This window comes from Rhinatrema bivittatum, chromosome 1 (assembly GCF_901001135.1).
Source record: "Rhinatrema bivittatum chromosome 1, aRhiBiv1.1, whole genome shotgun sequence".
Lineage (NCBI taxonomy): Eukaryota > Metazoa > Chordata > Amphibia > Gymnophiona > Rhinatrematidae > Rhinatrema > Rhinatrema bivittatum.
In genome coordinates, this window is record NC_042615.1 from 513,424,341 (window position 1) to 513,437,537 (window position 13,197).

Here is a 13,197-nt window from a genome sequence, read left to right on the forward strand (position 1 = left end):
TAGTACCTGACCTACGAGAGGCCATGGGGGAAACATGTACAGTAACAAATTTGCCGACCACGGCTGAACGAGAGCGTCAATGCCCTCCCTTCTGCGACTGGAAAATCCAAACCATCTTTGCATTTCCCAGAGTCTCCATGAGGTCCAACACTGGCCTACCCCACCTGGCCTAAACAAAGGCAAAGGCCTCCGCCAACAACTCCCATTCCCCCGGATCCAGAGACTGTCTGCTGAGATAATCCGCTTGCATGCTGTCCACTCCAGCCACATGTGATAAAGCTATTCCCACCAAATGGCTCTCTGCCCAAACAAATAGCTCTTGTACCTCCAGTGCCAGACGACTTTGTTCCACCCTGATGACTGATGTACGCCACTGTCATCACATTGTCCAAGAACATTCACACCCACTTCCCTTGAATGAGCGAGAGAAACACCAGCAAGGCCTTGCGAACTGCTCTGGTTTCTAGGCGATTGATGGATCAGGATGCTTCCTCTGGTGACCACTGACCCTGGGCCGATTTCCCTTAACAAAATCTCCCCCAACCTGAGAGGCTGGTGTTCGTGGTCACCACCACCCAGTCGGGCACTTCCAGATCCATCTCTTTCTCCAGATTGCGCTGAGACAGCCACCACAAGAGACTGGACCTGGCATCCTCTGTAAGTGGTAAAGGAAGCTGAAATCCCTCCAAAAGGGGATTCCAACAGGATAACAGAGCCCTCTGCAGAGGACACGTGAACAAAGGCCCAGGAACCAATTCCAGTGTAGAAGCCATGGAACCCAGGACCTGTAAATAATCCCAGACCCTGGAAACAGACAGCCGCAGCAGCTGAAGGACCTGACTATGCAACTCGACTATTCTCTCTCTAGTCAGAATCACCTTCCCTATCCGGGTGTCGAAGCGCGCCCCCAGACATTCCAGTGACTGGCTGGCTTCAAATGACTTTGCCAGATTTGTCACCCAGCCTAACAAATCCAAGAGTTGCAGGACCCACTGGACTGAGCGACAACACTCCACGTCCGACTTCACCCATACTAGTCAATCGTCCAGGTATGGGTGCACCAGGATACCTTCCTTCCTGAATGCCATCACTACCACCATCACCTTTGTGAACGTGCGCATTACTGTCACCAACCCAAATGCAAGGGCCCAGGGCCCATATGCCATGCCTGCTTCAAAGCGGCAGTCTGAGTTGCCTCAGCTGTGTCCCTGACTGTTTATTGGGTGCTTTCTGCACCCAGCACAAGCAGGCTCTCTGCATCAAGCTTCCACACATCGCCGCATGAAGGCTCAAAGTTGAAACCTCAAACAGCCTCTTAAGTAGAATCTCCAATTTCCGAGCCTGGATATCCTTCAGAGATTCCGACTCTGCCACCGGGATTGGTAGTCATCTTGGTAGCCGCAGACTCCACCGCATCCTCCTTGGAAATCTTCCAAGGTCTGTTCCGGCAAGGGATATAACTTAGCCATAGCCCTGGCTACCTTCAGGCCTACTTTAGGAGACTCCCCTCCCGATCCACCAATGTCTTCACCTTCTTAGGCAATGGAAAGGCCTCAGGGGGTCTCTCTGTAGCTCCACCAGGACTGGGTTTACCCCCTCATTGTCTGAATCTGTGTAACCTTAATTTCCAACTCATCCAGCACCTGGGGAATTAGCAGACCCAGCTCATCTCTATGGAACAGGCGACCCACCCGAGGATAGTCACCCTCCGCAATCGGAAACTTGTCTGGATCTTGCATCGGATCTACCAATGTACTAACAGAGTCCTTGTCTGGATCCAGCAGACTTTCCTGCATCTGATCGGGATCATCCATCTCATCTGTTGTGTCTTCCTCCACAGCGGACTCTCTGAGCCCCATAAGCCGCAGGATCCCTCCCGATTCAACATGCTTCCGATTCCTAAACTTCTTGGCCGCCTGGGACTTCCTGGGTAAAGGCTTCTTGATCCCTGCTTCCTTCCTGGCCAAATAGGCCTTATTAAGAACAACAAAATCTGTTGAAAAAGCCTCCACATCTGAAGAACAAGGGTCTTGGTCCGCATCCCCGAGTCTCTTCCCTTTCCCTGCTGCCAGCAGGACACTGCTCAGCAATAAACACTGCGGGAGGGTAGTCCTGAGGCTCTGGAGCAGCAGTCTGACTCCCAGCATGTGCAGCCAAAATGGCTGCCAGCTCCTCCGACCACCCCGAGATCTCCAGAACTGGCCTAGCCAACCTTGTGCTCTGGCTGCCCCCCCTGGGGGTCCTGTGGAGGTCCCAACCCCTCCAGAGATGCATTCAGGCCAAAACACGGTCACGTTGAGACACGCCAGCTGCGATCTGCAGCCGCAACAAATCTTCCTGCGCTGCACAAGAGCGGCATGCCGGTGCAATCAGGCCTAAAATTAGCCCTCGCTGAAGTGAATTCCCCACAGCACTGTCCAGTGCTGAAGAGGCCTCCAGCCCCAGAAATTTGATCCTATTCACCCTTACCTGCTTCCTAACAGAGAAAGAAATCAGCCGCTCAACTGCTGCCTCAGTCCTGTTACTTTTATTTATTTCTTAAAGGAGCACAAACACCAGACCAACAAATTACAGGAAAGGGAATACATTCAAAATGCTTCCCTGCTTCTCGAAGGAGGTTGCTTGTTGAAGGTGACAGGGACCCAGAGGGGGAGAAGGAACGAGGACCCCTGGCTTTCACCCCTGTAAAGCACACTCTATGCTTATGGCCAGGGACACAAGAACACTTAAGACTCAGTAAAAGTATAATGTATTTTTATTAATCAATATAAGTGTTCTCGGGAGATGCTGGGTACTGGGTGCCCTTAGTCTTACAATCTGACCAGCATCTCTCTGGATACAGGAAGTGACCCTTGTTTTATAGATAACATTCAAATACAGGAAAAGGATAGAAGGTTCTAGAGATTTGCATGACTGCCCAAAGGATCATTTACATAAGTTGTGATGTCAAATGCATGATTAGATCATCCCTAACTATCCCTGATTAGTTTCTTCCCAGGAGGTGTGGCCCATTTCCCATGGCTTTCTTTGTTCTGTTAAACTCTTCACTGGTCAAGGTAATCAACACTGTCTGTAGCTGTGTGGATTACAAACTCCTGAGAATAGTGCCTGAAGCTCCCCTGTGGTTTCTTCTTTGTGACTCTATGAATAGACATCACCTGTCTGGTGCCAGCTTGCCTGCCTTTGTAGATATCCAGGGACATTCTGTAAGTCATGCTCAGAAAGTCACTCAGAGTCCATTCAGCCCAGGCAGGCCAAAGACACGCAGAGGCTTCTGGGGATTTCCTTCGCCATGTTGGTTTTCTGTTCAGGCATACTTCTCACCCCCCACTGCCCTGCAGACAAGGGCTGAGCTAGAACAGGGATCACCAATCCCCCACTCACCCTGCTCTACCTGAGGGATGGTCCACGAAGGAACTTAAGACCTTGGGGAGCCAAAATCTCCTCCTTTCTCTCTCTCTTTTTTTTTTTGAAACTCCAGACTGCAGGTTTGCAACTCTACCATCTACTGGAGACAGAGAAATAGTGTGGAACTGCAGATGACACTCTTGGTTATGTATAAGTGCCTCAAAGATTTGTTCTTTGCCTCCATCTGTTGGTAGGGACGTATAAACCCTTGTTTGGACTGATCTGGGGTATGAACAGGAATACCATTTTCTGATCTGCTCATTTGCTAATAACTGTTGATGCCACTTCTCTAATTCCCTTCTATACCCTCTCTCTGCTCCCAAACCAACAATTAACTCCTATTTTCTGTAACTAATTTATTAATAAAATCTCTCATTACCTTCACTCTGTTCTCAACCCTTCTGCTTTGCAAACCCCCTTCACACCACATTCTCTTCAAAAAGTCTCTAATCTTAACTTACGAAATCTCTACTCCTCCACTGAACCCATTCAGACCTTTTTTTGAGCTTTACATTTTTATTTTCCAATTAAAGATGTTACAAGCAAATATTGATGTGTACAAAATTATTATCCTGAACAAAATATCAAGTTATTGCTTGATGCTAAACAAAAAGCCTCGACTCACCTGTTCAGGCTTCATGCGGGGGTCCATGGACACAAAAAAGATCTCCATGGCCCGTTTGTTGCTGTCTGGTAGGGGCACGCTAAGGTAGCAGAATGGGTCAAAGGTGACAGAGACCTTCCTGCAGCGAGGACATACCAGGGTGGACTTGAAGAGGCCATGGAAGATGTCCACAATGATGGAGTCATTCCGTCGCTTGTGGTTCCGCCATGCTTCCTCTGCTACCTCCTGCAACATAGGCACATGGTGTCACTCAGCTGGGAGTGCCAAACCCACACATTACTGTACCCTTACGGAGTAAACCCCTCCTTCACATGCTCAGCTTCCCAGGAAAGGGCTGTTATTTACCAGCAGCTCCTGCTCTCCAGATTCACATTGACAGGAACAGTGGGGGGAGTGCCTTGCCACAGACAGCCCAACACCAGTGCCAAATACCTGTCTATAGGACTTAAGCTGATGCAGCTCCCTGAGGAGACTGGATTGAGCACATTCATGAACATACCATCTCCAGAGAACAGGAGGTAATAAGCAAATATCCTTTTCCTATAGATTCACACATGTGAGAAAACGTGAAGAGCTTGAAAAACCACATCAAGATATTAAGTCAAGAAGCTGAAAGGAAATCTAGCCCTGCACAGAATGCACACACATGTAAGTCTGGATATACCATACATGTGTGAGAGAGACTGCGCATGGTATTTTAAAAATATATATGCTGCTATATCCAATGTCCTATGCTTATTGACTTCACTAGTCAGAATCAAATAGTAAATATAGGGCTCTCTCATCTCATTAGGTTATTCCTCTACTTGATATATCATGTTTGTCTATCTCTCTCTCTCACCTCATCAGGCCTCCCCTCTGCATCTCTCTGTTCAATGTACTCTTTCTTCTTGACACGATTCAGGTCCTCATGCAGGCCATCCAGCAGGAAGGACAGCAGCTCCTGAGAGTCATGCTGCTGGTACCCCAGGAACTGGGAGGCAAAGTGACCCACCTTGGTCTGCAAAGGAAGAGTGCCAGTGTCAGAACTTGACAAACCCTGCTGCCTTCCTTTCATAGTGGCTGGCAGACAATGTGGTGGGGCATCTGGATTATTCTCATGTCAACAACCCCTAGACATCATGCTGGAGTCCCGTGGCGTGAGGAACTGATCTATCCATGAAAACATTAGGTTTGTCCTTTGCTCTGAGCCTGTTTCCTGGCACTATAAGATGTACCAAAGATAAAAATTATTATCTTCCTAATCCCAAACCCTTCTCCTTGATAATCTTCTGGGGGGCCCAATGTAATAAAACATGAGTAAAAATGTTGAGATTACTTACCTGATAATCTCCTTTTCCTTAGTGTATGCAGTTGGACTCAAAACAAGTGGGTATAGTGTGCTCGTGCTAGCAGTTGGAGACGGATCTGACGTCAGCACGGGTACATATACCCCGCAGGAAGTGCAGCAATTCAGTAATCTTCCTTGCAGAAGCTTTTATGGATATATGTGTGACTGACTGATCGTTTAAATGAACAGGATTACCCTGACCAATTGATGGTAGCTGGAGACCGCCAGTGTTCTTAACCGGAAGGCATCGACACCCGGCAGGGTGGATGGCCTATTATAAGCAAACATGGCTTACCGTGAGTCGGCGAATCCCCATGTATACCGGCAGCCGGGCGGGATGCTGAGTCCATCTGCATACACTAAGGAAAAGGAGATTATCAGGTAAGTAATCTCAACATTTCCTAGCGTGTAGCAGATGGACTCAAAACAAGTGGGATGTACAAAAGCTACTCCCGGACTGGGCGGGAGGCTGCCCGAGGTCCGTTTAGGATTGCCCTCGCAAATGCTGTGTCCTCCCTGGCCTGAACGTCCAGACGGTAGAACCTGGAGAAGGTATGGAGGGAGGACCACGTCGCCTCTTTACATATCTCTGCAGGCGACAGCATCCTAGTTTCTGCCCATGAGGCTGCTTGCGCTCTGGTAGAATGAGCCTTGACCCGTAGAGGTGGTGGTTTTCCCGCCTCTACGTAGGCCGCCTTGATAACTTCTTTGATCCAGCGGGCGATGGTTGGTCGTGAGGCCGCTTCTCCTTGCTTCTTCCCACTGTGAAGGATGAACAGATGGTCCGTCTTTCGTACTGCTTCTGACATTTCCAAGTATCTGGCCAGTATTCTGCCGGTCGAGATGACGCAGTATTTGAACTTCTTCTGACTTCTTCAAACCTTCCGTGGTTGGCAAGGATATGGTTTGGTTGAGGTGAAATTGGGAGACTACTTTGGGTAAGAAGGAAGGAACCGTGCGAAGATGGATAGCCTCTGGAGTGATTCTGAGGAATCGATCACGGCAGGACAGTGCTTGTAGCTCTGAGATGCGGCGTGCTGAACATACAGCCAGCAAGAACACCATCTTCAAGGTCAACAAACGGAGAGACAGGCCTCGACGGGGTCTGAAGGCAGATCCCGCTAGAAATTCCAACACTAGGTTGAGGTTCCACAGGGGCACCGGCCACTTCAGTGGCGGGCGAATGTGTTTGACTCCTTTCAGGAAACGTGAAACGTCTGGGTGTGTGGTGATGCTGTTGCCGTCACTCTGGGGACTGTAGCAGGATAGCGCTGCCACTTGAACTTTGATGGAACTGAGGGACAGACCCTTCTGAAGTCCATCTTGCAGGAAATCCAAAATCATAGGGATCTTAGCGGCATGTGGATTGGTGCCGTGAGTTTCACACCAGGCTTCAAATACTCTCCAGATCCTTATATATATCAGTGATGTGGAGAACTTGCGTGCTCGGAGGAGGGTATCTATTACCGGCCCCGAGTATCCTCGTTTCTTCAGTCTAGCCCTCTCAATGGCCAGACCGTAAGAGAGAATTGAGCTGGATCCTCATGGAGGATGGGACCTTGCCGCAGCAGGTCCCTGTGTGGAGGCAGGGGAAATGGAGTCCCTGCCAGTAGTCTTCTCATGTCTGCGTACCAGGGTCTTCTTGGCCAGTCCGGGGCCACTAGAAGAACTAGGCCTCTGTGCCGCTGAATCTTGTGTATAATGGCGCCCAGCAGGGGCCATGGAGGAAAGGCATATAGCAGGATCCCCTGAGGCCATGGCTGTACCAGGGCATCGATCCCCTGGGATAGAGGATCCCGCCTGCGGCTGAAATAACTGGGTACTTCTATGAATGTAGTCGTGTAGAATTTGGAAACACGCTCAGCGAGCGTGAGGGAGCTCCAAACTGCTTTGGAGACAGAAATTACTGAATTGCTACACTTCCTGTGGGGGTATATGTACCCGTGCTGACGTCAGATCCGTCTCCAACTGCTAGCACAAGCACACTATATCCCACTTGTTTTGAGTCCATCTGCTACACGCTAGGAAAATGTGTTTTCAATTTTAGTATATATTTTCTTTACTCACAAGCTGAAAAATAAGTTAATCCCATCATGATGCAGTAAGCTAATGGTATACAAATGCAGCAGAAGTTTTAAAAATGCACAATAACCTAATGTGTACACACAAATAGAAATGTGCACTCAGCCCATGAGTAGCATACATAAAACAGGACCTGTGCACCAGACAAGTATAAAATGACCTTAGCTCAGTGATGGCAAACTCCAGTTCTCGAGTGCCATAAACAGGCGAAGTTTTCAGGATATCCACAATGAATATGCATGAGAAAGATTTGCATGCACTGCCTCCATTGAATGTAAATCTATCTCATGCATATTCATTGTGGATATCCTGAAAACCTGGCCTGTTTGTGGCACTCGAGGACTGGAGTTTGCCATCACTGCCTTAGCTGGTAGGGGAAAGGAGGAAAGATTAGTGGATGGGTAAGGGAAAGTTTTTAGATGAATTGGGGGACAGAGTCCTTCTGGCTTGGGGGCTTCCAGACTTAGATAACCTCATGCTTAGCTGACTTTCTTTTTTTTAGGCTTGGACACCTGGGTCAGAGATGGGAGTCGACATTAACTCACATTTCTGGGGCTGTTAGTCTGTAGTACTGGGCCAGTGTAGTCCTGGACCTGGGGTTCCTTGGTGCAGCGGTCCACACTGGATTCGGGAGACTGGTCCGGGACCAGGACCATGTTGGCACAGCACCAGAAACTAACAGTCACCAGAAACTTTACTCTACCTCTGACCCATTACATTTCCAGCATTAAGAAAACATAAGTTAAGCCTTCAGGGCTTTAACACATCTCTCTGCACCGAGGAGTAAAAACTAATACCTTCATTAACACTGGATTTATAGGGAATTGCACTCATTTGTGCACACATTTTAACTCGTGTTTGTGTGCTAAAATCCTTATTAAATAGTGAATATAGTTATGTGCAAAAAAAATGTGCGCTCAGCCTATAGCACTTCTTAGATTAGCCCTGTGGTGATCAAACCTAAAAGTTTCCAGGTATGCCCAAATCTTTCTCCCTATGATCTTCCCACTTTGTTGCCTCTTTTCCCCTTTATTCCTTAACCTGGACTCACTTCTCTTTGTTCTCTTCCCCTTGCCCTCACCCCATCCCTTTGCTCTTCACACTTGCTTTCTCACTTCATTGCCCTCTCCCCTACTTTTCCCACTCCTGTGCTCTCATTCTCGCCCTTTCCCTTGCTCTCTCACACCTTTGTCGTCATAGTGTGGGAGCATCATGCTACAGAAGGAAGTAGAAAATACATCTCTTGAATGCTCCCGCTTCCACCTGCAGCTTCTTGGTTATTCGCTCTTGCACTCTCAACCATAAAGCTATGGAAGGCTGTTGGTGCAAAAGGGCTTGACAGAAATGCTTCTTGTTTCCACAAACCCTGATGCTGTTTGCACTGTAGCAGCTGCAGTAGGAAATCATATACCAAGTGAGCAGATGTCCAGAAATTATGCACTTTGGAATAAGTGACAAACCAGAAAAAAAAAAAAAGTGAAGACAATATCTGAAATGGAAACCCCCAAGAAGCCAAAATCTGCTTGCAGCATAACACTGGAGAAATAGAAACAAAAACTGTACAAAATACAATATCAAGAAATAGAAATTTCCCCAGAGCTGACAGCAAATAAAATCAAAGTTTTGTCAGAAAAGAATACGTAATCCTTGGTAGTATTTTTTTCATTGACCTATTTTGTGTTTACCATAATTGCCCAAAGGCATATTATTCAGTCACACTCATTTTTACTTTTTATGGTAAGCAAAATTTGCTTTCTCTGTTAACATGAAAGGCTGAATTAGCTGTAACACATGGTGAGTTCCACTTTGAGGGTTGCAGCAAAGCACTTATTGAAATTACACCCTGGACACCTTCTCCCCACCAAGTCCGCCTATGGAGAGTGGACTATTGGGTGAAGAGGCTGCACAAAACTGCTTGCCTAATGCTAATGTTGCTCTTATTGAGAGACTGTCCAGATAGCAATGGGTTGTGAAGATGCAAACTACAATTCAAGTAGCAGCTTTGTAAATGTCTGATAGGAACAGGTCGCAGATGACTCACTGAGATAGCCTTAGCTCTCACTTGATGAGCCTTGACAAAGTCTGTGATCCGGAGGCCAGCAAGAGTATAGCAAAGTGCAACATTGCCAACCAGTTAGACAATGTGCGCTTGGCAACTGGTATTCCTAGTCTGTTCGGATCGTAAGACACGAGAAGCTAGATGATGTGGTTGAGTTCTCTTCAGATCCAGGTCCTTTTGCAGTCCAGTGAATTGAGGGCCTTCTCCATGTGCATAGGTTCTTGGAAAGAACGTGGGCAACATGATAGCTTGATTCAGATGAAAAGCCAAACTATTTTTGGCATAGATTTGGGGTGCATACACAGTATCAATCTGTTGTGGAAAAACTGCAAGCATGGTGAGTAATGAACCAAAGCCTGATGCTCACAGACTTTTCTAGCTGATGTAATGGTGTCTAGGAACACTTTTCGAGATGAGGAACTAATGGTTTTGTAAGGTGGTTTCATTAGATATGCCAATACAATACTGAGATCCCATGCAGCAGCAATTTGGCAACCGGAGATCTTATAAGCCACAAGCCTTTCATGAACTTCGATACTAAAGAATGTGTGGATATGTTTGCAATCTACCTTTTTTTTTTTTTAATTCAGTATATTTTAAACAAAACAAAAATCAAGAAAATAAATGAACTGAAATACAAAAATGGTATATAAACAAATTAAAAAGAAAACCAATTATACAAAGAAATTTACCAAAAAATATGCCTAATTTTAGAACAAGCCCTCAATTAAGTGACTCATATCACAAAGTCTAACTCCAAATATATATATATATATATATATTTGTACTCAATGTCCTTTGTAAATGTTGTATTGAATATCAGAATGTCTTGCACTTCCACCATCTGCTGGCGATAGAGAAATACTGAGGGACTGCAGGTGGAATCTCATGTTAAGTGTCAGTAAAACTTTCTCTGTCTCCATCTGCTGGAGGGGAGACAAAATCCAGGAATCTGGACTGATCTGGGTACGTACAGGGAACTTCTACTAAGCAAACAGAAGATTCCTGACTACTATATATCCCTACACAGAAACACATGCAGAACAGATAGACCCTCAATATACAGAATAAAGAGACCATATAGTACAAAAGACAAAAACTGAACTTCAAATCACAACAAGCCAGATCTGTAAATAATGCAACAAAAGAAAAATAGAAAAACAAAATCACCATTCCTCATTAAACATAAAACAATAAAATAAAAAATATAACATCAAAATAGTAAAAGTTATACTGATAAAAAGCTTAAAAACATCAAATAAGATATCCAATAATTAAAAATGCATAGAAATATTACAAATGTCCAAAAACACAAATAAAATATTTCAAAAATATTTATATACCATCGCTTATAAGCAGGCACCAGCAGACTAAGTTCCAGCTGGCCTCATTTGTGCTACCTGCCCTTCCTGTCCCCTCCATGAGTACTACGATATATTATTGTGCTTTTCCCTTTTATTTTTAGTGTGTGTTTTGTTTTAAATAGGGAGTCAGAAAGTCAGGCAACAAATACAAGTTTGTGTAGCTGTAATTCCCACCTCTCCCACCCACCCCAGCTCATGCTTTAATTTATAGGCAGGTGTCACTTTCAAACTTAAAATAAATAAATAAATAAAATCAGCCTTTTAACTTAAATTCAGAAATTCCCCACACCTTATCAAGAATTTGATCATTCACTTGTAGGTCACTACCAGATATATAGTGAATACACTAATACATTTAAAGAACCCTAATTGTAAATAATCCTACACCCGTAGCAACCTAAAACTTAACTAGGCTGAACACATTTAAGATGAAGGTGGCAGTTCAGCAGCAAGAGGGGGGCTTCCCAGTCTTTTGCACCGAGTGTCACATGTATGATTTTTTACCTGCCAGTGAGAAATTTTACATATGCAACCGATGCAAAGAACTCCTGTCTCTCAGAGAACAAGTCCGATCTCTGGAGGCTAGAGTGGCAGACCTGGAGGAGCTGAGATAGACAGAAGTATACAGATGAGACCTTCAGGGACATAGTAGCCAATTCCCAACTCCAGTCTGGCATCCCTGGTGCTGCCTTGGAAGAGGAAGGTCTCATGATCGGAGAGCATCAAATGATCCTGTAGCAAGGACCTGTCCTCCAGGTGGTGCATTGTGCTTTCGCACCAAGGATGTCTCTCCCAGGGCTTCTGCCAAGGAGGGAAGGGTTAGGTCAGCCGTCATAGTTGATTCGATTATTAGGAATGTAGACAGCGGTGGCTGGTGAGCTTAAGGATCACCTGGTAACATGCCTACCTGGTGCGAAGGTGGCGGACCTCACGCGTCACCTAGATATGATTTTAGACAGTGCTGGGAAGGAGCCAGTTGTCGTGGTACATGTGGGCATCAACGACATAGGAAAATGTGGGAGGGAGGTTCTGGAAGCCAAATTTAGGCTCTTAGGTAGACAGCAGCTGAAATCCAGAAACTCCAGGGTAGCATTCTCTGAAATGCTCCCTGTTCCACGCGCAGGTCTCCAGAGGCAGGCAGAGCTCCGGAGTCTCAATGCACAGATGAGACGACAGTGCAAGGAAGGGGGAATCTTTTCTGAAGGGATGGGCTCCACTTTAAAGGTAGAACCAGACTGCTGGCGCTAGCCTTTAAAAAGGAGATAGAGCAGCTTTTAAACTAAAACAAAGGGGAAAGCTGACAGTCACTCAGCAGCACATGGTTCGGAGGGAGGTATTTTCAAAGGATACTAATGGGAGATTTCAATTACCCGAATATTGACTGGGTAAGTGAAACATCAGGGCATGATAGAGAGATAAAGATCCTGGATGGAATAAAAGACAGTTTTATGGAGCAACTGGTTCAGGAACTGATGAGAGAGGGAGCAATTTTACTTCTAATTCTCAGTGGAGCGCAGGATTTGGTGAGGGGTTACGGTGGTGGGGCCGCTTGGCAATAGTGATCATATGATCAAATTTGAATTAATCAATGAAGGGGAACAGTAAGTAAATCCACTGCTCTAGCACTAAACTTTCAAAAGGGAAACTTTGATAAAATGAAAAAAATAGTTAGAAAACACTGAAAGGTGCAGCTAGAAAGATAAAAAGTGTGCAACAAGTGTGAACATTGTTAAAAAAAACAAACCATCCTAGTAGCACAGACCAGATGAATTCCAAGCATTAAAAAAGTTGGAAGGAAGGCAAAACGATTACCAGCATGGTTAAAAGGTGAAGCAAGAGAGGCTATTTTAGCCAAAATATCTTCATTCAAAAATTGGAAGAAGATCCATCAGAAGAAAATAGGATAAAGAATAAGCATTGGCAAGTTAAATGTAAGACACTGATAAGACAGGCTAAGAGAGAATTTGAAAAGAAGTTGGCCACAGAGGCAAAAACTCACAATAAAAACGTTTTAAAATGTATCCGAAACAGAAAGCCTGTGAGGGAGTCAGTTGGACTGTTGGATGATCAAGGGGTTAAAGGGGAACTTAGAGAAGATAAGGCCATCGCGGAAAGATTAAACAATTTCTATGCTTCGGTGTTTACTTTAGAGGATGTTGGAGAGATACTCGCTCTGGAGAAGGTTTTCATGGGTGATGATTCAGGTAGGCCTGACTGACAAACTGAAGAGTAGTAAATAACCTGGACCAGATGGTATACACCCCAGGGTTCTGAAAGAACTAAAAAATGAAATTTCAGACTTATTTCAATTAATTTGTAACCTATCATT

General features: G+C 45.5%; 1 protein-coding gene across 2 annotated transcripts in view; it reads right to left on the bottom strand.

Moving 5' to 3' along the window:
• The window catches only part of USP11 (ubiquitin specific peptidase 11), a 165,297-nt gene that overhangs the window by 42,880 nt on the left and 109,220 nt on the right, over positions 1-13,197 (bottom strand). For both annotated transcript variants that reach the window (XM_029611904.1, XM_029611911.1), the window contains exons 9-10: positions 4,875-5,033; positions 4,034-4,258 (exon numbers count right to left, since the gene is read on the bottom strand). In XM_029611904.1, coding sequence (XP_029467764.1) covers positions 4,034-4,258; positions 4,875-5,033 — 384 coding nt within the window. The remainder of the gene's footprint in view (positions 1-4,033; positions 4,259-4,874; positions 5,034-13,197) is intronic.